Source organism: Geotrypetes seraphini, chromosome 9 (genome assembly GCF_902459505.1).
Source record: "Geotrypetes seraphini chromosome 9, aGeoSer1.1, whole genome shotgun sequence".
Taxonomy (NCBI): domain Eukaryota; kingdom Metazoa; phylum Chordata; class Amphibia; order Gymnophiona; family Dermophiidae; genus Geotrypetes; species Geotrypetes seraphini.
Genome location: NC_047092.1, coordinates 23,189,594 through 23,217,021, shown reverse-complemented (window position 1 = coordinate 23,217,021; position 27,428 = coordinate 23,189,594). Strand labels below are relative to the sequence as shown.

The following is a 27,428-nucleotide window of genomic DNA, read 5'->3' as shown; positions in this document are numbered from 1 at the left end:
GGTGGTCCTGGGGGGTGGGTCTAGGGGGTCTGGATTTTACGAATGTAAAATCTGGCAACACTAACCAATAGCATCCTTCAGTGTTATGTATCACAGTGAAAGCTTTACATCTTTGTTCTCCTTTTTTTGCATATCACAGTACAAATCTTGCCCCCTCTGACACTCAGTGCTGTGTACCACAGTAAGATTATACTTGTGACAGTTGTTGAGAATCACTGTTGAGAATCAAAGTAATCACCCTGGACTCCTGTCCTGTCATTGACAGTATCCCTTAGTTCGGAGTACCAAAAAAATAATCTTAGCCCCCTTACCCGGTTGTTACAGGGGTTTTCATTGTTGAATGTCAAAGTAAGAACCCTGGACATCTACCCTGTCACTGACAGCACCCCCTCATCCTTTCAGTGACTGCAGCAGTATACCAAGAAGCAAAGGAGCTAAGTTTTCAAAATTGAGGATGCTAAACCGTATGGAAATTTTCTCTCCCTGGATACAGTCAAAGAGTTTGTTCAGTGTTGGGGGTGCTCAGGCATCTACAACAACCACAGAGCTGGTTCATATGCCAGGCAGAGAGGGGAGCATTGAAGGAAAAGTGGAAGATCAAAAATCAAAGGGACTGTGGAGCCTTTTTGATATGGTGTGTTTTGGTGTCACAGTAAGAGCACCACTCTCCCGTTCTTGCTCGTCACAGTAAGGCTATGTACCGTAATACAATGTTATGTTGTCTGGTTTCTAGGTACTGAGTCCTTTGGGCTATTTTCCTGTGTGATAAATGGAGAAGAAAGGGAGCAGACACACAGAGCTGTATTCAGGTAAGTTGAGCAGCCAATTTGTCTTTTTCTCTGATACGTAGACACTTTGACGTAATATATCTCATTACTCTGATCTTATTTTAATCACTATTTTCTCTTTACTGTTGTTTTTGGTTGTTTTTTCTCTCGCCTTTTTATTGTCTTTTGTGCATCTGTATCTCTGTCCCTTTTATTTTCTTTAAAAAAATTATGTCCTTGCTGTTTTCCTTTCTTCTTGTTTGCTTTATCTTTTGCCTTTTGTCTTCTTGTCATTCTTGTATCCTTCTTGCCTCTATTTCTTCCTTGCATTATATCTTCATCTCTCCTTTTTTTGTCTTTTCTTTATTGTCGTTCCTGCATGCATTTTATTTCTGTCTCAACATATCCTCTTATTCTCTTTCCCATTTCCTATTTTTATTCCCCTATTTCTTCTCTTTCCCTCACATCCTTTCTTCCTTTCTTGTGCTTTCATTCTCTTGCTCTCACTCTTGGCTTCCCTCTCTACTCATTCTTTACTTCATTTTCTTTCTACGTGAACTCTCTTCCTCCTATTCTTTATTCTTTCCTTTCCCTTGTTTTCCCTCAGGTTCATTCCTCGACATGAGGATGAACTGGAACTGGATGTTGATGATCCATTATTGGTGGAAATTGAAGAAGATGATTATTGGTACAGAGGTTATAACATGCGGACTGGAGAGAAAGGAATCTTCCCAGCTTTCTATGCACATGAGGTGGTCAGCCAGACAAAGGAAGTCACAGGTACGAAAGGTTCTCCTGAACTGTACAACAAACAGCGCTGTCATAGCCTTGCCATGGGATAAACATGATGATTCTGTTGACCTCTGTGCATCTTGCCTTAAAGTATGAAAGTACAACAAAGTGAAGGCAAGTGAGATGTCTATGCCATCTGGTAATTTATTATGAAAACACCATAAATCAAATTAATCTCCAATGAAGTCTCTATACATGTACCAAAATCCTGAATTTGTAGGTGGAATCAAATTAGTCCATTGAACAAACTTCCCGACTAGGATCCCAGTTTCGGCGTTTGTGGGATGCCTTCTTCAGGGATACTTACCCCCTCTTCTACAAAGTCATGCGGCAACAGCCCCGAAGCCCTTTAAATCTCTATGGGCTTTGGGGCTGTTACCGCGCAGCTTTGTAGAAGGGGGGGTGTTAAATACACTTCCCCCTCTGTATTCACGGTTTCGTTAACCGTGGTTATGGTTATTCGCGGTTTTTCATTCCCAGACTCCGCCCCCCAAATTTACATCAAAGGAAATCGCTGCTCCCAGCGATTCACAGAGAAAATTGATGCTCCCAATATTGTACAGAGAAAATTGCTACATTTGTAGGTCAGGTTATTCGCGTTTTTGTGTCTTTTGTAGGGGTTTGTTTTGGTTTTTTTTACAGAAAAACCTCAAATAACATACAAAAAGTTATTCACGGTTTTTCTGTATTTGCTTCCTTGCTGTTCCCCTATCACCACGAGTGCGGAGGGGAAAGTGTAGATAAATAATCGTACATCAAATAAAGACACATCAAATAAAAGCCATCCATCAAATAAAAAATATAAAACCTATTAAAAACATATTAAAACATAAATAAAACAGCATTTTAAAAACAGATATAAACATTAAAAGATATAAAACATTTTAATATTACTTGCTGCTTATTTTTTTATTATTTGCCATCTATTTCTTTTATAAGTTCTGTAACCTTTTTGGTGATATTTTACCATCCACAGGCTCTGACTGTCATTTGCTTATTGCTAATATGTTTGGTTTTTTTTTGCTTATACTTCATCTTCATCTTCATCTTCTTTTTCTTTTTTTCTTTTAAACTTTATTTAGTTTTTAATGCCAACAAAAAGTGCAATACAATTTACATACAAATAATAATAATCAAATAAGCACTTATAAACAATCAGAATCTATACAAAAGATAAAAATTCCCTCCCCCACCCATCATTACCATCAGGAATAATACCAAAACAAAAGATATACCACCCTCTTGCTCCCACCCCCCCTGGATGTGTGGTTGAAAAACAACGGAAAATAAGGATAAAGATAAAGGACAACTATAGCAAATCTATAAAAGACGTCAAACCAATTTGAATATCTTATTATGCCCCAGCAAGTCAGCATTCATTTTCTCATACTTATAAGGTAAGCATAAGCTCACCCACTCACCCATCAGAAAGGAAAACTAAGGCAATCCCAATTCTTCCAATTTTGAGTAATCATTTCCATGGCTATCCCGGTCATAATTAGGAAAAGCCTGCATTTACAGTGGTCCATGGGGGGCTTAACATGTAATAACGTTCCACATATAACTTACCTCATACGTCAATGGAATTGATGCCTCCAGTATGGTATTAATTAATATTGACTTCCAAAAGTTAAGTATCAAAGTATCATCTTCTTTTTCTTAAATGGCAGAGTGTCCGGAAGTTTTACAAAGGACTTATTTAGATCTGAACTATCTTCTCTAAGATAACATTTTGCAGCGATTTTTGTGACATTCAGGGGCCCTTTTACAAAGGCGCGCTAAGCGTTTTAACGCACGCTAACCATGCGCTAACCGCTAACACGTGCATGTTAGTCTATGGACGTGTTAGTGTTTAGCATGCACGTAGATTTAGCGCGTGCTAAAAATGCATAGTGTGCCTTATAAAAGAGTGGGTCAATGTCAGGTGTGATAAGCCTTATTTTATATTACGGTTTTAGAATGCTGACGTTTCACTTTCTGGATGGTCCATTTGCAGCACCTCCTTTTTCCCTCACTAATGACTTTTGTACCATGTACGTCCTAAATGATTCACTTATTTGGTTTTTATCATCTTTCAGAATATCTTTCTTTTTAGACTAAACTCATTCTGTTTAATACTGAAATCATCCATAAAAAAAATTCAAAAATGTTTGATAGTAGATTTTTTTGTTGCACCAGTATACTTCTTATGCTTTATATCTATTTCCTTGATCTTTTATTGAGTAATATTAAAATATTTCATATCTTTGTATGTTTATATCTGGTTTTATTTATTTGTGTTTTAATATGTATTATGTTTTAAAATATGTTTTTAATACATATTATATATTTTTATTTGATGTATGGTTATTTATCTATTTAAGTGTCCCCTGAAGAAGGCTTCCCACAAATGCCGAAACTGGGATCCTACTCAAGACGTTTGTTCAATGCACTAATTTGATTCCATCTACCAGTTCGGGACCTTGCTGCATGTATAGAGACTTTATTGGAGATTAATTTGTTGTATGGTCTTTTCATAATATTTTACCGGGTGGTATAGACATCTCACTTGCTATCTTATAGTCGTAGCATGTACCTCACAGGATCTTTATATGTTGGTGTTGGAAATTGCGTGTCTTCTTCAAAGTTCTAAAAGTCCTTCAGCCACCATTCCATGTTTCATCAGCACAGCGTGTACAGATTCTTTGGTTAATAAATAGATCAATATCTGTTATAAAATGTTTGATAAAGTCACTCGTGAATTGTTTCAGCATTATGTAATTATCAAAATCCTTAAAAAAATGGTAGGATGTGGAGGAGTAACACATGAATTCTAGAAACCTAGATAAAACAGACTGATTTACAATTTGCCTCAAAACTACTTAACATACTGGCTCTTCTTTTCCTCCCTCTCAAACCCCAAATCTTGGGGAATAAGAATGGAGGGAAGGATACCCATCAAGACACATTGTTGAGATGAAAAATTACTGCATCTCAATGGCCACGAATTTGGTCTTGGAGGATGAAATGTACGTTGTCAGCATCTATGAGACAAACTTGGTTTTTTCTGTTGCATAGAGCGTTGTGGACCCCTGCTAGGTTACAAAAATTAGATAGCTCTTTGTCTAATAGATGTTGGCATTGTCATCTAGAAGTAGAAACTTTAGATCATTTATTGTTTCATTGCCCATGTATTATGAATTTTTGGAAATCAATTTGGGACCAAATTAATAATTTATTAGATAACCCAGTGGCATTATCCTATGATACTGTGATATTTGGTATGGAAATGAGAGCAAAAAGTCAGATTTCTGCGAATAACAATAAATTACTACTTATAATGACTGGTGTTGCCATTCAGCAAATTACATATAATTGGAAGGATTGGAGGAGATTCAATTCTGGTGGAATTCTTTATGCCATATCTATAAAATGGAAAGGTTTATTGCATTACAACGGGGATATTTTAAGAAGTTTCAGGATGTGTGGAAACCATTGACAAAGTATTGTAAAGATTAATTTGAATTTGTTTCCCTTATATTTATTAACTTAAGGTATAGGGAGGGGGGGAAGTTTATTATTATATGTTTTATATGATAATGGAATATATGGGAGGGAGGGATGGGAAAGGGGAAGGGATAAGAATTTATGAAATATATCAATGATTGTTTGTAAGTGATGTATTTATTGTTAATATGAATGAATATATTTAACACTTAATGTATTTTTGAAAATGAATAAAGAATTAATTAAAAAAAAAAAAGATGAAAACCCTTCCATACCCACTTTAGGGTATAAGTTAGTGTACTCTTATCTGAATTTTTCTCCCTTCCTACATCTTTCTAAAGACCATTTTTATATTTTGGTTTTTTTTAATCTCCTGGACTTTATTGTCCTCTTTACAATCTGATTGATATACTTTCTTGTTTGAAGAAAGAATAATGCCAAATAATTTGCTGGAAATGGATCTTTTTCTACCTCTGAGTCCATTTGCTGACAGGTTTAAAGCGAAATCCTTGCTGGATGGAGAGATTTAATGTACAGTTCCTGGGTTCAGTGGAGGTCCCGTATCATCAGGGGAATGGGATATTGTGTGCAGCCATGCAAAAGGTAAGGATTTTCTGTACAATTGATGTGTAATTTTAGCTTAAATAAGGACCCAGGATGCACCGGGAAGGGGGTCTAAGACCCTGATTGGCCTGGGTGCCGAAGGCCCCTCCTATGAGAGGGGCCTTAGGCCCTTCCCCAGTGCATCCCAGGATGCACCGGGAAAGGGAAGGCCCGCCATTGTGAAGAGGCAGGCCTGCCGGCTGGAGGGTGTAGGAATATTACAAAAGTTAAGGGGGAGGGGTTGGAGCTTATGGGTGTTCGGGTGGAGGTTTAGGAGTATTGGTAGTTGGGACGTCATTAATTCAATGGGGGTTTGGGGGGTGTCAGAGTGGGCAGTTCGGGTGTATCGGCAGTTGGGGTGGGTCAGTGGTTGGGGGAGAGCTTCCCTCCTGCCTATCGCAGTTGGGGGATCACCTGCCAAAGCTACTCAGCTGATTGTGGCAGGAGTATTTCTCCCCCCCCCCCCCATCAGCTGAGGCGGAAGGACTCTGATCAGGGATAACTTCCTTCTGCAATCAGCTTATGGCTGCTGCGGTCTGACTTTAGGATCTGGCTTCTGCATAGATAGGCAGCGGAAATGTAGGCCAGGATAATCCGGGCCTACATTTCAGCCACCTATCTTGCCGTGAATCATGGCTAAGTAGCTGCTTTAGCCTGCCTAATGCCACTTCCAGCATTGGCTGCGCCTACTTTGGCATTAAGCGGCCTAAAGCAGCTACCTAGCCACAATGGCAGCCACCTTTTATTTCGGCGTTGTAGGTGTATCAACACTGCCGTTTTTTTGCCATTTCTGGTGGCGTTTTTCCATTAACTTAGGCATCAGCAGGATGCCGACTGACGCTTAAGTTTAGGTGTTAGGGTTATAGAATTCCCCCGCAAGTGCTCCAGTGGCACTTGCGTATGTAATTGTAGCACTCGCTGGGATTCTGTAATTTTAGCACTAAGGTCATAGAGCAAGGGCGTCCGTGTTCAGTAAACAGACAGCAGCTCAATTAATTAAAAACAAGTGCAAGCGTGTTGAAATTTTTTTAAAAAGGGTGTTGCAGTGTGAGACTTTTTTGCAGTTTATAAGGGACCAAATGATGTCGTTGGCTTCAATATATAAAGAAACATTGCTTTCTGTTGGTTCCATTTATTGTTTATTGAACTCTATTAAATGGGAATAAAATAGGTATGGTCTTGGACTTTTCACATAGGTGTACCCCTAAAATGTCACTATCTCCAGTAACAAAGGCTGAGCTATTTATTTATTTATTTTAAAAAATTTCTATACCGTTTAAAACTAAACGGTTTACAGAATTAGGTACATAATTTAAAAACAAAATCATCATAACATAGACATAGAAATCATTCTCAGAAATCATACCTACAAACTAAAACCATGTTAAAAAAGATCGTGACTAGTTCATCAGCGTTGCCAGAGATGGCAATTATTGACTAGAAAAAGGCATGTACAAATAGTTGCGTCTTGAGCAGTTTCCTAAACATGCCCTTTTCATGGCAATTTCGTATTTGGCCTATGAGGGAGTTCCATATTTTGACTCCTGTGCAGCAGAAAGTCATTTTACCGCTTGAGCGGACTACTGGGCATGATGGACCACTGGTCTGACCCAGCAGTGGCAATTCTTATGTTCTTATGTTCTCTGAGTGAAAAATTATTTCCTCCTATCGGTTTTAAAAGTATTTCCTGTGACTTCATCGAGTGTCCCATAGTCTCTGTAATTTTTAACGGAGTAAAATTCGATCCACTTGTGCCTATTCTTCACCACTCTGGATTTTATAGACTTCAATCATATCTCCCCTCTGCCGTCTCTTTTCCAAGCTGAAGACCCCTAACCTTTTTAGTCTTTCCTCATACGAGGGGAATTCAATCCCCTTTATCATCTTGGTCACTCTTTGAACCTTTTCTAGTTCCACTATATCTTTATTGAGTAATCAGAAATGAACCCAATACTCAAGGTGAGGCCGTATCATTGAGTGATAACAGAGGCATTATAAGATTCATAGTCTTGTTAACAATCCCTTTTTAAATAATTCCTAGCATCATGTTTGCTGCCGTCAATCATTGGGTGGAAGGTTTCATTGTATTGTCTACAATGACATCCAGATCTTCTTTTTTTTTGGGGGGGTGCTAACCCCTAAGGTGGACATTCAAGTTTCAAGTTTATTAGGTTTTAATATACCAACCATCAAATAAATATCTGGCCGGTTTACATTACAATAAAAAATATAGATAAGAAAGAGGAGTTAATTTAATCAATATTTAGAAGTACATATAGTGTATATTAAAACATAGACAAGACAAACTTGATTGTGAGGGAAGAGGTTTATGGGAGGGTAAAGTTACATTGTTGAGAGAAAAGGGAGAAAGAGGGAATGGGAAAAAAAAACATTTGGGTGGGGAAAAAGTCTTTTAAAAATAATTTTTGAAGGTTAAATGATTGAAAATAACAGAAAAAGTAGATACTAAACTGAAATGAATGCATCGCGGAATAGAAAAGTCTTTAGGCCTATCTTAAATTTATCTAGTTGTTGCTCGTCGCGAAGAGGTTGTGGTAACGAGTTCCATAGCATTGGAGCAGTGACAGAGAAATTTATTTTCCGTGTGTAGTAAAAATGTTTAATAGAGGGGATCAGAAGGAGATTTTGATTAGTAGATCTCAGAGTACGAGATGAACATTGGGGAATGAGGAGTTTATGTAGAAATGAAGGCAGATGAGAGGATTTTATTTTAAAGGTCAAGAGGATAATTTTATATGTGATTCGGTGGGCCACAGGAAGCCAGTGGGCATCTTTCAGAACTGGAGTGACGTGATCATATTTACCCAGTTTATAAATGAGTTTTATAGCTGTATTTTGAATCAATTGGAGACCGTCGGATTTCTTTTTGGGGAAGACCGTTAAGAAGGGAATTACAATAGTCTAGGTGAGAAATGATCAGAGAATGAACCAGAATTGTAATTGATTTCGATCTGCAAGATTGAAGTTAATGAACGAATGATACGAAGTTTATAGAAACAGATTTTTATTATAGAACTGATGTGATCGTGAAATGATAAATCTTTATCAATAATGACCCCTAAAAACATTAGCATCCAGTAACTGTGATTCGGGTTAATCTTCCCAATGTGCATCACTTTGCATTTGTCCACATTAAATTTCATCTGCTACTTGGATGCCCAGTCTTCCAACTTCCTAAGTTCCTAAGTTCCTAAGTTCCTAACTGCCTGCAATTTATCACAATCTACATGCGTTTTAACAGCTGTGAACAGTTTCCAACCTCCCATTTGTCTCCAAACTCCTAGAACGAATAGTGCTCTGCCGATTACACCCTTTCATTGAAGAACAAGCTGCCCTTTCCCCTGCACAATCCGGCTTCCGAACAGGCCACAGCACAGAGTCAGTACTCCTAGATATAATTGATGACAGCTGGTCGATACTCGACAAAGGCAGCGACGCCCTACTAGTCCTACTTGACCTCAGTGCTTCCTTTGACACTGTCGACCACCACCTCCTCTTATCCAGACTCTATGACCTTGGAATCAAGGACTCTGCCCTCCAGTGGTCCACCTCCTTCCTTCACCAAAGAACCCAAACAGTCCTACTAGGGAAACACAAATCTAACCTCAAGCCTATCAAATATGGTGTTCCCCAAGGCGTCCTTCTTCCCCCCCTCCTATTTAACCTCTACATTAGACCTGTCATTGATATACCCCAGAAGTACAACGTTAAAATCCACTCCTACACTGATGACATCCAGTTGCTCCTCCCACTAGGCGAAAACTGATCAAACCCAAATCACCAACCTCCAACACTGCCTCTCTGACATGAAAATCTGGATGACAAACAACAAACTACAGCTGAACGTCTCCAAGACAGAACTTTTATGGATCAGGAAAAAAAGTACCAAATACACACGCCCAACACTATCATGGGACTCCACCTTACTAACTGCAGCAGATCAAATACGCAGCCTAGGAGTAATAGTAGACAGCCACCTGTCCCTGTCCACCCACATATCCCAAGTAGTCTCTACCTCCTTCTACTACCTCCGCCAACTGAGAAGGATCAAACCCTACATCTCCACACCTGACCTAGCCCAACTCCTCTATGCCTATGTCCTCTCCATGATGGATTGCTGCAACTCCCTATTTAATGGAGTAGCCAAAAAAGATCTCAAGCGCCTCCAGCGGGTACAAAATGCAGCAATCTGCCTCCTACACAGCCTCAACTACCACGATCCCATCTCCCCAGCCCTCCACATTGAACACTGGCTTCCAATTAACCAACGCTGTGCATTCAAGGCCCTGGTAATAGCACATAAAATAATTTACTCCACCACCCCTGCCTACATAGAATCCAAGCTAACCCTGCACACCCCCACCCGCCCCCTTCGCTCGGAAATGGAGAAACGCCTATGCATCCCCCCCGGAAGGTCCCTCCTGTCAGAAATCGCCCACAAATGCTCCTACAGCCACTTCATCCCCCAACTCCCCCCACAAATCAGATTACAGAACTCATTGATGACCTTCCGGAAAGCAGTAAAGACCCTCCTCTTCAACTAAAATTCAGCCGCAGTCTACGCATCACTCCCCTTAAACCCACCCTCCCATCTACCATCTCTTCTCCATTCTTAACCTCTACTTAAATTGCCGTATAGTCCTTGTTCTTAAAATACTGTATAGTCTTTGTATTGTCCAAATGTACTCCACTGTGAATGTTTGCTTGTAGGCCGTTCGGAGCTACTGGGAAGACGGGATAAAAATATAAATAAATAAATTTAGTGTCATCTGCAAATTTAATCACCTCAGTCATCATCCCAATTTCCAGATTGTTTATAGCACCAGTCCAAGTACAGATCCCTGTGGCACTCCACTGTTTACTTTCCTCCATTGAGAAGAATGATTATTTAACCCTACCCTCTGTTTTCTATCTGATAACCAATTCTCAATCCACAACTGAACATTGCCTCTTATTCCGTGACTCTTTAATTTTCTCAGAAGTCTCTCATGAGGAACTTTGTCAACAGCTTTCTGAAAATCTAAATATACTACATCAACCAGCTCACCTTTATCCAAGAACATAGGATTGTCCAGAATAGAAATCTGGATAAATAAGATCAACTTACCTATACTAGTTTTTGTGGGGGCTTTTCCTCCAGGAATTTATCCAACCGTTTTTTTGAATCCTGCTATATTAGTTGCTGTGACCACATCTTCCAGGGAGAAGAGCCAGTCCCCTCCCTTTTCCAACAGTCTTTTTGTTCTTCCTGCTGACCCTTTGGTGCTCCAGTCTTCCTCTCAAGCTCTTTTGTGTTCCCCTTCAGGGCCCCTATGGGGCAGGTAAAGTGATTTGCCCACGATCACAAGGAGCATCAGTGCAATTGAATGCTGGCTTTCTTGGTTCTCAACCAATTTTCTCTGACCAATGGACTACTTCTCCGCTCAAAGTGCCCAGGGATTTTGAAAATTTACCCTAGTACTGTAAGCGCATTTCGGGATGATTTATATTCTTGCATATTTTGACTCTGCAGCTTTTTGTGTATATTTCTTTCCATGAAGTCTGGATGTTGTAGACACCAGTGGTATGTAGTAAGAGAGGGGGCGGTTCGCCCCCAGACACAATGTTGGTGGGGGCGCCGGCACCTCTTCCGCTTCTTCCCACTCTTTCCCTCACCAGACGCATACGCACTAGTGCTGCTTGATTCAGGAAAAAAATATTTCGATTTGCTTCAGCCTAATGAATCGATTTTTTTATTTGATTCGATTCGATTCGATTTTCCTGCACAATTGGATGTTTTTTTCAAACATCCTGGTAAGTTTATTTTATAGCCTGTTCACCTCCTTTGCCCTCTCCTACCCACAATGGTGCTGTGGTGTAAACAAAATAAACAAACAAAAAAGACTTCCTCTCTCTGTTAAATCCTAGCTCAGCTCTGGCAGGATACAAATTTCAAATCTGACACATTATAATCACAAAACAGAAAATAAAATTATTATTTTTTTACCTTTTGTTGTCTGGTCATTTTTCAAATCATGTTGATCCCAGGCTCTGCAACAAACATCTTCTGATAACTTGCTTGACAGGGTCTCTTGCCCAGATCCACCATCTCTCCTTTTCTCAACTATCTTGTCATCCAGCATCTCTCCCTCCTTCCCCACCAGCTCTCCCTTTCTCTTTCTAACTACCCTCCTATCCAGTATTTCTATCCCCTCCCACCATCCCTTGTGTCCAACTTCTCTTCCTTTCTGTTCCTTCCCTCCCTAAATCCCTCTCCTGTTTTTAGATCCTTATTTCTTCTATCCTTCCCCCCATCTCACCTCTCCATGATCTCTCCCCTCCACCAAGTTCATTTCTCCCATCTATCTTCTCCCCATCTCTCCTCCAGTCCACCAACTCCCCCATCTCCCTTCTCCCTCCATCTCCCTTTTTTATTTTTTTTATGGTACACAAAATATTTATTGTGGTGTAGCATAATTATTAAAGATTTTAGCCAGAAAAGAAATGCATGTTCCTCTATTCATGGAAGTTCAATTGTTCATTGAGGATTTCTCAGTTGGTTGCTCATTTATTGGAGCTCTCTGATTAAGATGTCCATTGTTCTGACTTCATTAGCTAACTCGATGCAGACGTCACTCCTTCCAACATCTGTGAATAGTTGCTTTGCTTTGGAAGATAATCCTTGGAGGTTAAGTCGTGCTGAAGAAAGAATTCTCACAGCTTCCTGATGGTTGGATTTTTTTTTTACTGTATGCCACTGCCACGTGCAAATTCAGTTGCTCCTTTTATAACTGTCGTAAACGAGGAAATGTCCTTGTCCCAGCCACTCCGATGGGTCTCACATTTATGTGCCTTAGAGAGATAGTGTAAACTAAAGCCTTTTTCATTGTCATCTTCATTATCACTCTTTCCACTGCCATATAGATTCCAGATTTCTCCATCATTTGTCTCTCTAGCAGTCAATCTTCCAAACAACTCCTGCAGTTTCCCCTTCAAACCTGTTGCCAATTCTCCCTTTCGATCAACTATTCAAGTTTCAAGTTTATTCATTATTTGATTAATCGCCTATCACTGATTACTAAGCGATGTACATAAAATATTAATATTGGGTAAACAAGAACAAAAATGAATAAAAAGATAAAATCTTTAAACATAGACAAAATACAACGGGAAACATTAGGATGGAAGGGAAAGAACTACATTTTCTGATAGAAAAGGAAGAACAATTAAGGGTAATATACAAAGGGGAAGGGAAAACAAATTAGTTTATTAGGAGTAAAATACACAATTAAACAGAATGGATTACTACTATAAAGAGCAATTGGCTTTTCAATTAAACATTGAAAGCGTCTTTAAAAAGAAAGCTCTTGAGTTGGCTTTTAAATTTATCAAAGTTTTTCTCCTGTCGTAAGTAAAGCGGGAGAGAGTTCCAAGTTTGTGGTGCTGTAACTGTTCCATCCACCACTGCCTTCACCAGAATGTTCAGCACCTGAATATCTTTGTATTTGTCTTGTAAATCCATAAGTCGGTGATAAGCTTTAATAGCTTCTGAAAACTCTCCTATATCAGTACTGGTAAGAATGTAGTTTTCCCAAATCTGCCAGTGCTCGTAGTTGCATTTGATGGCTTCTTGCAAACTTTAACTACCTTTATTTTGACGTTACTGTACAATGTGCTGCTGGTGGTGGTAGCGATCCACTCCTGCCACCACTCCTTGCGTCTTCTTTCCACTGCGGCCCGCCCTCACCGAAAACTTCCTGCTTCCGCTTGGGCGGCCGAATGGAGAGAAGACGCCCAGAGTAGCGGCAGGGTAGTGAATTGCATTCGCTACCACCGCTTTGCCTGGCCAGGGAGGAGAGGAGAAATACTTGCGGCTGGGAAGGAGAGAGCCTTGCTGCCGCCGATCTGCACCAGAGATCCGTTCGGGATTTCCCTCTGCCACCGGAGTCCTTGTTTCGATGTAACTTCCGGTTTTGCAAAACCGGAAGCTACATTAGAAGCAAAGACTCCGGTGGCAGAGGGAAAGCTCGAATGGGTTTCTAGTAAGGGGGCTGATGAATCGGTAAATCCGATTTTCTTAAAAAAAACAAAACAAAACGATTCAAATCGATTCACCCAAAGTGAATCGGAGAATTGATTCAAATCGCAAATCAGGCAGCACTAATGCACACTCCTTCCCCGTACCTCTATTTGTTCAATACCGCGAGAAACAACTTTAATGTGCTCCTCGCGGCCGTGTCATCTCTCCCGCTGATGTCACTTCTGGGTGCTTTGCATAAGAAGTGACATCAGAGGGAGAGCCGATGGGGTCGCAAGGAGAACGTCGAAGTTCTCGTTGCTCATGGCAGTGAACAACTAGAGGTACGGGGAAGGAAAGGGAAGGGGGAGGGGGCATGCACGCGGCAGGGGGGATCGGGGAAGGAGCAGGGGGAGGTGGAGACAAGGGCGGGGAGTGGTGCTGCCACCCAGGGCACCTCTCAACCTCGCTACGCCACTAGTAGACGCAGCACCCGGTTTTAGGAAATTTAACTCAATTGCTGGATTTGATTTGCTTTTCTTGGGCATTTCAGATTGCAACCACTAGGAAGATGACGGTCCACCTGCGCCCACCTGCGACCTGCGACCTGGAGATCAGCCTCCAGGGCATCAAACTGAGTCTGAGTGTGAATGAGTATAGCAGAGAGGAGGAGGTAAGCAGATGAGACCCGGAAAGGTGAAGGCGTTCTTCGGACCTTCTTGATTGTATTAAGATCTCTCCTCAAGATTTCACATTCCTCTCTCTTGTTCGGAGAGTTCTCTCTTCTGATGGATTCGGTCCTCGCCTAAAGGTCTGGATCTCTGCTGTTTTGGAGGAAATCTTTCCTCGGAAAGATTTTGGGTCATGTCCCTTGTATTGAGTTCACTTTCATTTTGAAGTACTTGGTCATTGTTTCAAGAGGTTTGGGTCTCTGTTACCCCTCAATTGAGGGTTTAGACCCTGTCTCTCGTATAAAGACCTCTTTCACAGCAGTATGAATGGTGCTCCATGAACTAATTTGTCATAATTTGCTAAACTAACTTCTTTATTCCTTTTTTTTACAGTTTGAAAGATGCAGTCACTTTTTCCAAATGAAAAACATTTCGTTCTGTGGCTGCCACCCTAGGAATAGCTGGTAAAAATTATTTTATGATCCTCTGTCCTATTCTTATAATAATTTAAAGTGTTGCCTTCCTCTGCGCTTACCTGCTTCTTGTACTATTGGCCAGTCTCCTAATAGTGAGTGTTTCCTGGCGCTTGGCTTCCCTTCTCATACAGAGCCTTTGTCTATGAAAGGCATTAGACTGAATCTATCTTTATTCCTGGCCTCTCTCAACAATGCCAAGTCCTTCTATATGCCTGGCCTTTCTTCATGTTCTGCATCACTTCCCATACTGAATCTTTACATAGAAACAGAAACATGATGGCAGGTAAAGGCCAAATGGCCCATCTAGTCTGCCCATCCGCAGTAACCATTATCTCTTTCTCTCTCCGAGAAATCCCACGTGTCTATCACAGGCCCTTTTGAATTCAGACACAGTCTATGTCTCCACCACCTCTTCTGGGAGACTGTTTCACGCATCTACCACCCTTTCTGTAAAAAAGTATTTCCTTAGATTACTCCGGAGCCTATCACTTCTTAACTTCATCCTATGCCCTCTCATTACAGAGTTTCCTTTCAAATGAAAGAGACTCGACTCATGCGCATTTACATTACATAGGTATTTAAACGTCTCTATCATATCTCCCCTCTCCCGCCTTTCCTCCAAAGTATACAGATTGAGATCTTTAAGTCTGTCCCCACACGCCTTATAATGAAGACCACGTACCATTTTAGTAGCCTTCCTCTGGACCGACTCCATCCTTTATATATAAGAACATAAGAACATAAGCAGTGCCTCCGCCGGGTCAGACCACAGGTCCATCCTGCCCAGCAGTCCGCTCCCGCGGCGGCCCAAACAGGTCACGACCTGTCTGTATCATCAGAAGAGGCTCCCTTGCCACCTTGGTTTCTCATTTAAGTCCTGTCTTCCTATCGAAGTCCTAACCCTCCGGTCTTGCACCTGCACGACCTGGTTTGGTTTCTATACTCATTACCTGGTTAGCTTTCTATACTTGTGTTACATCCCAGCTCCTCCTTCAGTATCCCATGATCCCTTTATCCTTCAGGAATCCGTCCAATCCCTGTTTGAATCCCTGTACCGTACTCTGCCTGATCACTTCCTCCGGTAGCGCATTCCAAGTGTCCACGACCCTTTGGGTGAAAAAAAACTTCCTTGCGTTTGTTTTGAACCTATCTCCCCTCAGTTTCTCCGAATGCCCCCTCGTATTTGCTGTCCCCTTCAGTCTGAAGAATCTGTCCCTATCCACCCTCTCTATGCCCCTCATGATCTTGAAGGTCTCTATCATATCTCCCTTGAGCCTCCTTTTTTCCAGAGACACGCAGCTCCTGATTAGTGAAACCCGACTTTAGTGCAGGAAGAGGCGGTCGGAGTATATCGCGAGTGATTTCCTTCACTCGTTGGTGCTCCGGCTGCTCTCTCCTGCTTCTCCGCCTGCCCTCTCCTATCTCCCCCGCTAAAAACCATATTCACAGTTGTTCAAGATTCCCCCTGTGAATATCGGGGGAGTACTGTATTCTAAATGAGGTTTCACCAAAGTCTTATACAGGGCATCAATACCTCATTTTTCCTACTAGCCATACCTCTCCCTAGGCAACCTAGCATCCTGCAACCCAGCATCCTTCTAGCTTTTGCCATCACCTTTTCAACCTGTTTGGCTACCTTAAGATCATCACATATAATCACACTCAAGTCCCGCTTTTCTGTTGTGCACATAAGCTCTTCACTCCCTACTCTGTACCGTTCCCTCGGGTTTTTGCAGCCCAAATGCATGAACTTTGCATTTTTTAGCATTAAATTTTAGCTGTCCAATTTCAGACCATTCTTCAAGCTTCGCCAGGTCTTTCTTCATGTTATTCACACCATCCAGCGGGTCTACCCTATTGCAGATTTTCGTGTCATCCGTACAGAGGCAAATCTTACCTAACAACCCTTCAGCAATATCATTTGTGAAAATGTTAAAAAGAACAGGCCCAAGAACAGACCCTTGAGGCACACCACTGGCAACATCCCTTTCCTCAGAGTGATCTCCACTACCCTCTGTCGCCTTCCACTCAACCAGTTCTTGACCCAGCCCATCACTTTGGGACCCAGCCTGAAGGCACTCAGTTTATTTATTAGATGTCTGTGTCAAAGGCTTTGCTAAAATCTAAATACACCACATCTAGCACACATCCTCTATCCAATTCTCTGGTCACCCAGTCAAAGAAATTGATCAGATTTGTCTGACAAGACCTTCCTCTAGTGACTCCATGTTGCCTAGTCTTGAACTGAGTTTCTCTCTATTCCAAGTCTTTCCCTATGTTTTGCTTTTGTACAGAAGAACATAAGAATAGCAGTACTGGGTCAGACCAATGGTCCTTCTGGCCCAGTATCCTGTTTCCACAGTGCCCAATCCAGGTCGCAGTACCTGGTAAAAACCTAAATAGTAGCAATATTCCATGCTACCGATCCCAGGGCAAATAGTGGCTTCCCCGTCTCTGTCTCAATAGCAGATTATGGACTTTTCCTCCAGGAACTTGTACAAACCTTTTTAAAACCAATCTATGTGAAGGTCACGTGATGCTGTGAGCTGAACGGCTGTGTTTCCGTTCGGCTCCGGAGCCCTGCGCTTCATACCGCCTAAATTTTGACCGTCGGCACGAACGAATCTGACCCCCCTTGACAACGGACGGAGCGCTCCGTGTATGGACAAGTTTCTCACCCATTCGGCGTCTCCAATGGCTTCCAAATCGACGAAGAAAGACCGGGAGAAGGTGCGGCCCAGCGAAGAAAAAATGGCGGCCGCACCTCGAGGGGACGTGCCGGTGGCGGCGTTCACGCCCGATATGATAGCGGAGTTGCAGCAGGTCATATTACAAGCTTTGGGGCCACAAATGGAATCAATATCCACTAAGCTTACAAAACTGGAATCTTTAATGGAGGACAGTGCCAAGCGCGTGACAGAGCTGGAGGGGCGGGTTTCAGCAGTGGAGGACGGGGCAACGGCGAGGGACGCTGCGGTGTCCACCCTGACCACACAGCTTCGAGTGTGCCATGACAAAATTGAAGATTTGGAAAACAGGTCTCGTCGGGGGAACCTGCGTTTCATAGGTTTGCCGGAGACCATAGCAGATGCGGTGCTTTTGTCGGTGGTGGAATCATGGCTGGCAAGCGAGCTTCCTATGCTGTCCTCCCTGGGCCCAGCTCGTTTTGAGCGTGTACACAGAGTGGGGCCTCGTCCAGGAAAAGAGCAGAGACCCAGAGTTGTAATTGGTAAACTTCACAATTACAGACATAAAGTAGAGCTGCTGCGGGCATTTCGCTCCAAAAAAGAGCCTCTGACATATGAAACTTTACCAGTACGTATAGGTCAGGATTACTCTGCAGCACTGACCGAAAAGCGTAAGATCTTCCATCCTCTCTGCTCTAAACTCGTGGAACAAAAACGGAGGTTTATGTTTCTTTATCCAGCAGTCCTCAAAATATTTCATAAGGGAAAGTGGCATGTATTTGATTCCGCAGATTTGGCGGGAGAGTTTATTAACTGTTCTGACTTCCCTTCGGGAGCCACTTGACTAACATGACTAGCTGTTGCTGTACAACTGGTATTGGGGGTCTCTCCTTTATGTTATGAGTTGACGGTTATGAAGTGCACTTATTTTACCAAGATTATAGAAGGCAGGGTTCTGACAGCCTCTTAGATGTGATCTGCTTTCCTGGAACCTGGAGGGTTTTAGGTCAGTGCAGTTTCTAGATGGTTGGGGATTGGGGGGGGTAAGGGAAGACAAAGGGGAGGGGGGTGGGTTAGGTAGGGATGGCGGGATTGGGGGATTTGCAGAGGTGAAACTGGGATCATCTATATTCTTTTATGTTTTTCCTTCCAGTGTATTCTCTAAGAGTGTTACAAATACATCCTTCTGTTTGGCATTACTACCTAGTTTACAGACTAATTCTCTCCGGTGTGGCTGGGAGCCGGGGGGAATGGGTAGAAGGAATTGTGCAATGTATAATCTGACTGTTTTCACGTGAGTTCTAAATCTTTTCGCATTATATCCTGGAATGTTTGTGGGATTACCTCTCCTGTAAAGCGCAGTAAAATTCTGCAGCGTCTCCGGCATCACAAAGCTGATTTGGCCTGTCTTCAGGAGACCAGACTTTCGGATGCTGAACACGCTAAGCTCCTGCGCAGTTGGGTGGGACAGGTTTGTTATTCCTCCTCCTCTATTGGGAAGGCGGGTGTGGTTCTGTTAGTTAGAAGGGGATTTCCGGGGAAAGTAGAACAAATTTACCAGGATACTGTGGGGAGGATACTACTATGTAAGGTTACCATGTCAGGTTCTACATTTAACTTGCTCATGATTTATGCTCCCAATCAATATGATCACGCATTTTTTACCACAGTGGCGGGGCTCGGTATTCGGGACCCTAATAACCCTTTGATAATTTTGGGTGATTTTAATCAGGTACTAGACCCTAGCGTTGATAGAACGGGTCCGGGTCCATCTCAATCCATGGGACCTACTAAGGGTATACCCTATTTATGTGATACTTTAGATCTTATTGATCCTTGGCGTACGTTGCACCCAACGGACCGGGATTATACACATCAATCTCGCGCACACCACACATTCTCTCGCATAGATTACATATTGACATCGTCTGGTTATCTACCAAAAATACAGGCTTCGGAGGTGGGTCCTCTTTCTGTGTCTGACCACTGTCCTATTTGGCTTGACATATTGACTGGGGTTGACTCAGTGCCTGGGGGAACTTGGAGGTTTCCGTCCTATTTATTCAAAAATATACATTTTCAGAAATATCTTGCACAGAAATGGGACGACTACCTGGCCTTCAATTCTCAACATCAGGAACAACCGTTATTATTTTGGGAGGCGGCTAAATCCGTGCTTAGGGGGGATATTATTTCTTACGTTAGTGCACACAGGAAACGACTCTCTCAGGGAATCTTACATTTGGAGAGTGAATATAAACGTCTAAAGAGGGCTCATATAGCATATCCGTCTCAGCGGTCGCAGGAGGCTTTGGCGGCGTCACAGCATGCTTTAAATACTTTATTACATGAACGCACTCAACATTATTTTCATTATTGCAGGTTTAAATTTTACAGATTCGGGAATAGAGCAGGGCGTTTGTTATCAACTCTGACCAAACCCAGTCGTCCAAATCGTCACATTTCCCGTATTCTACTTAGTTCGGGTAGGGAACTTACTAACACACCCGATATTGTGGATAGCTTTTTCCAGCACTACAAAGATTTTTACGCCTCTGGAGAGGGTCGGGGGGGGGGCCAGCAGTGGAGGACTATTTGATGGATGCAGGGGTGCCCAGATTGACATCTCCGGAATGTTTACAACTGAATCGTCCCATTCAGGGTAAGGAGTTACAGAGAGCGGTGAACCAGCTTAAGGGGGGCACGTCACCGGGTCCTGATGGTTTTTCCCCAGAGTTCTATAAACTTCTCTTTCCATCTCTTTGCGGGCCTCTGGAGGCATACTATAACACTGCTCTGGAAGGTGGCTCTTTCCCACAGGGGTCCAATCAAGCCTTTATAACTTTAATACCTAAGCCGGGCAAACCCGAGATGGATGTTGAATCATACAGACCAATATCTTTAATCAATGTGGATATCAAGATATTAGACAAAATATTAGCTAATAGACTGGCCCCATTGTTGTCTAGACTGATAGTTCCGGAACAAGTTGGTTTCGTACAACATCGTCACTCAGTTCTTAACGTTCGCAGATTACTCACAGCAATACAGTGTTCCAAAGACTCTGCTGCTCCGGGTATATTGGTGGGATTGGATGCAGCCAAGGCCTTTGATCAGGTTGATTGGGAGTACCTTTTTAATGTGTTAACATACATGGGCTTTGACGGGTGGTTCCTAGATATGATTCATTTGTTATATAAGGATCCCACGGCTTGTGTTTTGGTTAATGGTACACGTTCCCCAATATTTCCAATAGCACGTGGGACGAGACAGGGTAGCCCGCTATCCCCACTCCTTTTCTTATTGTATTTAGACCCCTTCCTGCGTACTATAATGCAGGATGACATATTAATAGGTCTACCGGAAGGGGATTCTCATCTGCGAGTCCTAGCTTATGCTGATGACCTTCTACTAACATTGGGATCTCCTGAGACTTCTCTCCCTAGGGCCCTAGAGTTGTTGGACGAATTCAGTATGTACTCGGGAATGATGTTAAACAAATCAAAATCCATGGTACTGCCTTTGACCTTGGAGGTGCGGATGCAATGGCAGGGTACATTTCCCCTTGTTTGGGCGTCGGATCACCTTACATATTTGGGCATTATTATCTCACCTGATCCTGCAGAATTGTATACACTTAACATAAACCCTCTGGTTACTACCACGGTTCGAAAACTTGAGAACTGGAGGGTTTATCCACTCTCTTTAACGGGTAAAATAGCATTGTATAATATGGTTCTGGTGCCTCAATGGCTCTATGTATTTCAAATGATCCCTGTTTTATTGACTGCTCGGCATGAAAAACAACTTGGGAGAAGCTTACAACGCTTTCTGTGGAATGGGAAGAGAGCACGAATTACATTGTCTGGATTGGCACGTCCAAGAGACCGTGGTGGTTTTGGTCTCCGTAGTCTCCGCCTGCTGTCATGGGCGTGTCAGATGAGACACCTGAATGACTGGTTTAGGGGTACAAGCTATTTTTCGGCAACCTCTCAGGAACTATTACTTTGTTCCCCATATCATTTTAGTTATCTACTTCATGTATCTCATTTGCCACGGAAATCTAATTCTGCAAGAGACTTGTTTTTAATGCCTCTACGACGCCTATGGAAAATACTATGCCAGCAACTACATATTTCTTTCAAGGTGACTCCTTACTTGCCTCTGCGTGGCAATGGTGCCTTTGCGGCGGGATTGGACCCGGTGTCCTCCACGGTATGGAACTCCCGACCTAATCAATATGTGTTTCAGCTGGTCCATTCTTCGGGTGCCCTGAAGACGTTTGAGGAATTGCAGCGTGATAATGGTTGGCGATCCGCTGATTGGCTTTCTTACCTTCAACTATTCTCATATGTGACTTCGTTGCCACGTGAGGCTATCACCGACCGCAGAATGGAGTCCCTTTCGGAAGCGTTGAGTTTAACGGCTCAAGTACAGATTCCATTACGATTTCATCATCGTCACCTTCAGGAACAATTGGGCGAGCCCCCTTATGATACAATTGCTCTTAAATGGACACAGGAACTTTCCTGTGAGGTGACTTCCTGTATGATACGTAGGGGCACCCTTCGGGCGGCTCGGGTGACGCATAGCATGACACTGTTTGAAATGGATTACAAATTTCTACATCGGCTCTACAGATCTACCTCCTACCAGTTTCGTGCAAAAATGTGTACGTCTGACAACTGCCTGAAATGTTCTCACTCTCCATCTACATTGGGACATCAGTTCTGGACATGTCCTAGGATTTTTACCTTTTGGCAACAGCTTTGTGCTCATATTCAAGCCATATGGAATTACAAATTTACATGGACTCCGGTGATGTTGTTTACATTGAATCAAATTCCTTTATCTGCACCGAAGGGATTTCGTAGTTTCCTGTCTAGAGCGGTGTTGTTGGGGAAGAAGGCAATATTGCTCTACTGGATCTCTGCAGCGCCTCCGACCCTGTCTCAATGGAGAACATTGATGATTCATCAAGCCTCTATGGAGAGACTTTGCTTTACTTCATTGGACTCTATGCAGGGCAGATTATTTTGCACGCGCTGGACCCACTTTTGCGACACATTAACACATAGAGCTCGCAGCAAATTATTGAACATCTGAGCTTATTGTGGGGAATACACTGGAATGGATTTTGAGTTTTTCTTATGGTTTGGTTCAGGTTGTGGGAAGGGGGGTGGGGGGGGGGTGGGGGGAGGGTTTCAGACGACAGGTGAAGTTGTGAAGTGTACTGGTACTCATTCTTTCTCATGTACACCTTGTATTCTGACTGTTTGTACATTCTGTTGAAAATGCAATAAAATATAATATGAAAAAAAAAAAAGAAAAAAAAAAAAAAAAAAAAAACAATCTATGTTAACTGCTATTACTATATCTTCTAGCAATGCATTCCACAGCTTAACTATTATCTGAGTGAAAAAAATATTTCCTCCTATTAGTTTTGAAAAGTATTTCCCTGTAACTTCATTGAGTATCTCCTAGTCTGTATAATTTTTGATGGAGTAAAAAAAATCGATCCACTTGTACCCGTTCTATACCACTCAGGATTTTGTAGACATCAATCCTATCTCCCCTCAGCCGTCTCTTTTTCAAGCTGAAGAGCTCTAACCGTTTTAGTCATTCCTCATACGAGAGGAGTTTCATCCCCTTTATCATCTTGGTTGCTCTTCTTTGAGCGATACAGAGGCATTATAACATTCTTGGTCTTATTTACCATCTCATTTCTTTTTTTTTAAGTTCAAAGATTTTATTGAGTTTTAATATACAACTAGTCATTAAGCCCGTTACAATAACGGGTGCTAGAATACTGTTCACCCTCTATGTTGCCCCTTCCATTCACTGCCCTCTCTTCTCTTTCCATCCAGTGTCCGCCCCCTCTCTCTCTGTCCCATATGGCCTCTCTCCATCTCCTCTTTCCTTTTCCCTTGGTCTGGCATACCTTCCTCCTTCCCTCCATGCCCTGCCATCTGTTCTTCCCTCCAAGCCATTCTCTCCCCCTCTGCTCACTTTCCTCCTTCAACTACATCATCGGGCAACAGCAGCATTCACAATTCATTGCTGTTGCTGGCTTCAGGTATTCCTCTCTGGCGGGTCCTGTGTTCATGAAAACAGGAAGTAGGAAGGACTGGCCAGAGAAGAAGGCCTGAAGCCGCAACAGCAGCGAATTGTAAACGCTGCTGCTGCCTGAAGCACCCGAGGCAGACGCTTCTCTCCCTTCCCAGCCCAACCCCCGCTGACTCTGCGACCCTCCCGGCGAGATGACTTTAATAACAAACCTCCCTCCAGCTTTGGCAGCCGCAGCACGCTAACAGGCTGGTTCGCGGCTTTCTTCTGCCATTGAGTCTCTTTGTCGCGTCATTGATGACATCATTAGTGACGCGGCAGAGGGACTCAACTGCAGGAGAAAGTCGCGAAGCAGCCTGTTTAACGTGCTGCGGCTGCCAACACTGGAGGGAGGTTTGTGCCGGTATGTGCAGAAGCGATATGTCTCTCCCCCTCCAGTACCTGTGCAGCACTTTGCTGCGGCGCATCCTTCCATCCTGAGTCGGCCACAGCGCTCGAGTCTGTTTCTCCCGCTTTGTCTAGCCGTCGCATATGCACTTTGGCCACGGACCTACAGATCATGGATCAGGGATTACAGATCACGCATGCGCATGCGCGGCTAGCGTTTTATTATATAGGATAAGTACAGAAAAAGAAAAATGTTAACGAGGCAAGATACAGAGGCAGACACGTTGTATGTATAATATAAAATTTATAGTCTACCTCACCACCAATACTTACCATCTCATTTCTAATAATTCCTAGCATCTTGTTTGCTTTTTTGGCTGCTGCCACACATCAGGCAGAAAGTTTCAGCGTATTACCTATGATGACACCTAAATGTTTTTCTTGAGTGCTGATCCCTAAGGTGGACCCTAGCATCTGGTAATTGCTTATTCTTCCCAATATGCATCACTTTGCATTTGTCCCCATTAAATTTCATCTGTCCAGTCTTCCAATTTCCTAAGGTCTGCCTGCAGTGTTTCGGTCTGCGTGCATTTTAACAACTTTGAGCAGTTTTGTGTCATCTGCAAATTTAATCATTCCAATTTCCAGATCATTTATAAATATGTTAAATAACACCGGTCCCAGTACAGATCCCTGCAACACTCAATTATTCACCCTCCTCCATTTAGAAAAATGGCCATTTAACCCTACTCTCTGTTTTTCCAATAACCAGTTCCTAATCCACAACATTGCCTCCTATCCCATGGCTCTTTAATTTTCTCAGGAGCCTCTCATGAGGAATTTTTCTACAGCTTTCTGAAAATCCAGATAGACCACATCAACTGGCTCACCTTTATCCACATGTTTATTATGCTAATCCCTTTTATGTATACCAGTCTCATAATGAGTCTGCCTATGCCTGACCTTCCTTGCTGTTGACACTTCCCCTGTACCTAATCTTCCTCCTCAAACTGAGACTTTCCTTGAGTCTGACCTTTCCTCCTGAACTCAGGTCCAGATTCTCAAAAAAATCCTTAAAAAACAGACAGGCTGATAGTAGTGATTTTAAAAAAGCGAGTCATTCTCTAAAAAAACGCTCATGCAAATGAGGTTGGCGGAGAGTAGCGAAGACTCACTACATTTGCATGTACCCACCACCGGTGATACTGATGGGCACATGCGCAAAATAAATGCAAAAAAACCCCCAACCCAACAGCAAGAGAGATGCCCAATCTCTCACACCACCAACCAACACACCTCTCGACTGTGGGAGAGATGCCCATTCTATCTCGCTGCCAACCAACCACCCCCCCTCCAGCAGTGGGAGAGATGCCCAATCTCTCCTGCCGCCAACCAACGTACCTCTTGGCAGTGGGACAGATGCCCAATCTATCTCGCAGTCAACCGACACACTCCCCAGCAGCGGGAGAGAAGCTCAATCTCTGCCACCACCAACCAGAACCAGGAGAGATGCCCAATCTTTCCTGCTGCTGACACATACCCCAGCAGTGGGAGAGATGCTCAATCTCTCCCACCACCAATCAACACCCCCCCTGCAGCAGGAGAGATGTCCAATCTCTCCTTCTGCTAACTGACACCCACCCACACCCCAGCAGAGAGAGAGATGCCCAATCTATTCCACTGTCAACTAACACCCCCCAACTCCCCTCTGCAGTGTGAGAGGTGCCACGCTCTCCCACAACCACACAACACCCCCCCTCAATGTTGCCAATGACCCCTACCCTCTCCCCATTACCTTACTTTAGATAGCCGGAAGGATGCCTACTCCTTCAGGCCAGCTGGCCTGCCTCTTCAAAATGGCGGGCCTTCCCCTCCCCGGTGCATCCTGGGATGCTCCAGGGATGGGCCTGAGTCTCTGACTGTCCCAGGTTGTTTAAGGATCCTGCCATAAGATGTACTGGGAAGGGGGCCTAAGCCTCTGATTGGCCCAGACACATGAGGGTGTATTAGTTGGTGGTGGGAGAGATTGTGCATCTCTCCCGCTGCAAGGGGGTGCATTGGTTGTGCAGGAGAGATTAGGCATCTCTCTTGCTGCTGAGGGGGTTTGGGGGAGTGTTGGTTGTCGGTGACGCAGCAGGAGAGAGTGGACATTTCTCCCGCTGAACTTCAATTTGGGATTTTTGTTTTTTTTTAATTGCATGTCAAAACACGCACCAGAGATGTGTTTTTCACTGGACCAGTCGCAGATTTTTGTCGCCAAAAGCCGACGCCATTTTTGTAGCGTGGCTCAGCGATTTTTAAGAATCAACCGGAGTGCTCGTTTAAATATTGAAGAGCCCATTTGCATAACGGTGTTAGAGCCGTTTTGATAATCCGCCACTAAAATATGTGCTCGCTAAATCAGCCAGAACCTATTTAGTGAGCACATTAAAGGCCGAGAATCTGGCCCTCAGTCCTTCTTCCTTTCCTGAGAATCTTCCAATATCCTGAAACCTTTGTCACTGTGATTAGTTGCTTCCTGAGTCTAGCCTTTCCTCTTCAAAGAGGCATCTCTTCTTGTGAATAATGAACATGTTTCTTTTGTCTTTAGTTACTTTGGATTTATCACCAAACATCCAATGCTGAACCGTTTTGCCTGCCATGTTTTTGTTTCTCAAGATTCCATGCGGCATGTGGCAGAATCCATTGGGTAGGTTGCTGTTATTTGTTTTTCCACAATGTTCTTCAGCCTAATACAGCCAGATTGTGTGACACAGCAACTGGGAAAGTCAACAGTACACCTGGGTACTTCAAAAGTATCATGAGTAGAACAGGTTTTTGGTGAGACCCCATTAGTATGACCAAATGTCTGCATTCAAACTAAATAGTTCTAATCTAATCTAGTCTTCCATTTGTGTCGCTCATACCTATTCAGGCTCTAAGCGACTTACAGAGTGAGGGTTAGAAGCGGGTCAGAGGGTGGACCTTAATAAAGGGCCTTAATAGAGGGAGAGGAGAAGAGGGGAGGACGTAAACTCAGTCCTCAGTTGCTGAGGGAGGAGTTTTTCAGCTTTGTCCAGAATAAGATGTAGTTAGATTCTTTTCTGAGAGAAGCGTGTTGGTTTAGCTGTCAAAGAGGAAGGTTTTCAACTTCTTCCGGAATGATGTGTGGTTAGTTTCTTTTCTGATCTCTTCTGGTAGGTCATTCCAAGCTTTTATACCCATGAAAGTGAACATGGAGTGGAACATTCGCCTGTAGTGGAGAATTTTTGTAGAAAGCAGATTTAGTTGTATTCTGTTTATGATTCTCCTAGAGGTGGACCAGGCCATTGAGAATAGTTGGGTGAGGGGGTGGCTGAGTTTCCTTTCTCCTTGCCCATAACTGCCTGGGAGCCTGGTTTCCCCACTTCCTGTTTCCATCAAAATGACATGGGGGCATCAGGACAGGGTATGCCATTCGGGCCCTGGCCCAACTCAAGTTCTGATGCTCTGAATTC

The 27,428-nt window shown here is 43.0% G+C and overlaps 1 protein-coding gene across 1 annotated transcript in view; it reads left to right on the top strand.

The window, feature by feature from the left end:
* MAPK8IP2 (mitogen-activated protein kinase 8 interacting protein 2) overlaps positions 1-27,428 on the top strand; it is a 79,694-nt gene that overhangs the window by 48,244 nt on the left and 4,022 nt on the right. The window contains exons 6-11 of the mRNA XM_033958859.1: positions 734-809; positions 1,375-1,547; positions 5,539-5,648; positions 14,219-14,338; positions 14,730-14,800; positions 26,543-26,641. Coding sequence (XP_033814750.1) covers positions 734-809; positions 1,375-1,547; positions 5,539-5,648; positions 14,219-14,338; positions 14,730-14,800; positions 26,543-26,641 — 649 coding nt within the window. The remainder of the gene's footprint in view (positions 1-733; positions 810-1,374; positions 1,548-5,538; positions 5,649-14,218; positions 14,339-14,729; positions 14,801-26,542; positions 26,642-27,428) is intronic.